Genomic DNA, 2,544 nt, shown 5'->3' with positions numbered 1-2,544 from the left:
CAATTATCGCCACAGTGGCTAGCCTGGAGAAGAACAAGATCACAGCAGTTCTTTGTCCGCTCAAGTCTCTCCTGATCGACTGGTCTCGTCGACTTCGAGCTATGAACATTCCTTTCGAGGTCTTCAGTCGTGACAATCCTACCATCACTGGCCAAACTCCTATCATTCTTGCCTCCCTCGATGCCACTGTCCGCTCCTATTGGCGACGTGCCGTTGCTGAGCTTCGTTCGGACTTTCAGCTCAACCGTCTAGTGGTTGATGAAGCTCATCTTCTGCTCACTGAATCCACCTACCGTGATGTTATGAATCATGTCAAGGAGCTTCGAGAGCATCGTGTTCAGATGGTCTTACTCTCTGCCACCATTGCTCCTAGTTCTATATCCGATCTTCGCTCTCAGGCCAATCTGGCTAAAGGCCTCCTAACTGACATCATTCGAGCTTCTTCCAATCGTCCTGAGCTTTGCTTTCAAACTCCAGTTCCTTATGAGAGCTTCGCCGAGGTACGTTATATTTTTAGCTAGCATTTATAATCTTCTAATATTCTTTGAAGAGTCTCGATAAGATCACCAATCGCATCACTAGCAAAGTCAACTCCTACAAAAACTCGCCTCACCTTCGTGCACTTGTCTTTGTTCAAAGACTAGCTCATGGCACACGGCTAGCACGGGAGCTTGGCTGCGACTTCTACCGAGGTAGCTCTGATGACACTATATCAGATGCTCAGAGAGAAGCTATGACCCAGCGATGGCTGTCTGGTCACCATCCAGTTATGGTGGCTACAGATGCCTTTGGTCCTGGAAATGACTATCCTCATGTTCAGGATGTCTTTCTAGTTGGCTCTCCTCGTGGTGTTGTCGACTTCCTGCAGATGGCTGGGCGTGGTGGCCGCGATGGCAACAGAGCTAGCATTGTGGTCTTCTCTCTTGGCGACACAGTCCCTATCCCCTCTGCTGCTGACAGACATGTTGGTAGAGCTGAGCTGGAGCCTTTGATCAAGAATCCGCACCTCCGCTGCTGGCGATCAGTGTTCTGTAAATTCCTTGATGGAGTTGAACATCGCTGCATCCTCAATCCGTACGATTGGCTATGCCCATCATGCATGAAGCATGCACCCGCAGACTATACGTATCCAGCTGCTTGGATGGGCCCAGATGGAAAACTTCAGAAGGCGAAGACTCTCTCCCCGAACCTGATTCCAGTAGAGCCGGTTCTATCCCCTGTGCTTGTTGCGAAAGGCCGTGCTCGTGCTCCATCATTCCTATCACTGTCTTCGACAACACCTGTCAACACCTTTAGTGGAGCTACTCTATCAGCTGGAACTGCATTTGATGGACCTATGCAGGTGTCGAAGAAGGCACGAGAGGTGGTGGATATGGAGGACAAGGAGGAGGTGGATAGGATGTGGAGGGCGATTCGTGTGTTTGAGGGCCGGTGCTCTGTATGCCAGCTGTTGCGACCTGAGCAGCGGGCTGAAAAGCATGCGGTTATGCACTGTCCGGTGATGGTGGAGCTTCTAAAGCAGACGAATGGTAAGAAGCACCGGAGTGGGGACTATTTGGATTGGAGGTCGAAAATCCAGTATGTGAAGGGAACGTATGTGTGCTACAAGTGCCACATACCTTTCTTCCATGACCGGGTGCATCGAGCGAAGGTGGGGAAAGACAAAGGGTGTCTGAAGGAACATGATGATATGGTGGCGCCGTTGGTTTGGGCTATGTATATGGATGATGGACTTCGGAAGTGGCTTGAAGGTAGAATTGGGATGAGGTGGGGGGATGATTTGGAGTATAGGCAATGGGTGTGTGATATGTCGTTTGAAGTGGTTTCAGGGCAGGTTATTAGGGAGAAGTTTACTAACATGTGCAAGGTGTTTATATTAGTTGCAGAGTATTTGTTAAGTAGGCAAAAGTAGATTAGTTGTAATTGTTACTGTGTTATTGTATGATAGAAGATGGTGATAGTTGATATGTGAATTGAAGTGGTTGAATTTTGTACAGAATTAATTTTAGTGATGTGTTGCAAGAGTTGTTAGGTGGGAGGTGTAGTGTTACTAGTTGTTGTTAATGAAAGACAGGTGAAAGCTATAGGGTTTTTGTTAGTTAGGTGCGAGTTTGTTTAATGTTTAACGGAGGACAATGAGAGTAGCTAGGGTTAGGGAGGGAGATCGAAACCGAGCGAAGCGAGGTGAGATCGACCGGTTAGGGTTGAGGGTGGGTTAGGCGAGCTGAGTCAACGGGGGCGTTGTGTGCTACAACGTCCCGTCCCGTTTCGCCTTTTATAGCTCATCAGGACTCTGCTTAGTGCATCCCTTTCGGGAAGTGCTTATCTCTTTGCCGTCTGTCTATCCGACGGCACAGGAGATAAGGTCAATTATGCTTACGGTGCCGAACGCGGCCGGAGCTTTGTTCCGATAATGACTAAGTCCGGTCGGACTATGTCATCATGATTACTTACTTACTAATCACCGATCGGACTTAATCTTATCGCAATTCTAAGCGCGTATAGCGCTTAGATAAGATAGTCCGCCCTTATCCTTATCTTATC

At 48.3% G+C, this 2,544-nt stretch overlaps 1 protein-coding gene across 1 annotated transcript; it reads left to right on the top strand.

The window, feature by feature from the left end:
- Window positions 1-101: 101 nt before the first annotated feature.
- Window positions 102-1,972, top strand: DICSQDRAFT_130619 (uncharacterized protein; the record flags this gene model as incomplete). The annotated part of the gene is made up of 3 exons (XM_007371819.1): window positions 102-500; window positions 551-1,798; window positions 1,949-1,972. 3 exons carry the CDS (start codon window positions 102-104, stop codon window positions 1,970-1,972), a joined length of 1,671 nt encoding a protein of 556 aa, XP_007371881.1.
- Between the last annotated feature and the right edge of the window lie 572 nt (window positions 1,973-2,544).

Source organism: Dichomitus squalens (genome assembly GCF_000275845.1).
Source record: "Dichomitus squalens LYAD-421 SS1 unplaced genomic scaffold DICSQscaffold_326, whole genome shotgun sequence".
Lineage (NCBI taxonomy): Eukaryota > Fungi > Basidiomycota > Agaricomycetes > Polyporales > Polyporaceae > Dichomitus > Dichomitus squalens.
Note: the sequence above shows the minus strand (reverse complement) of the source record. Positions and strands in the feature narration are given on the sequence as shown.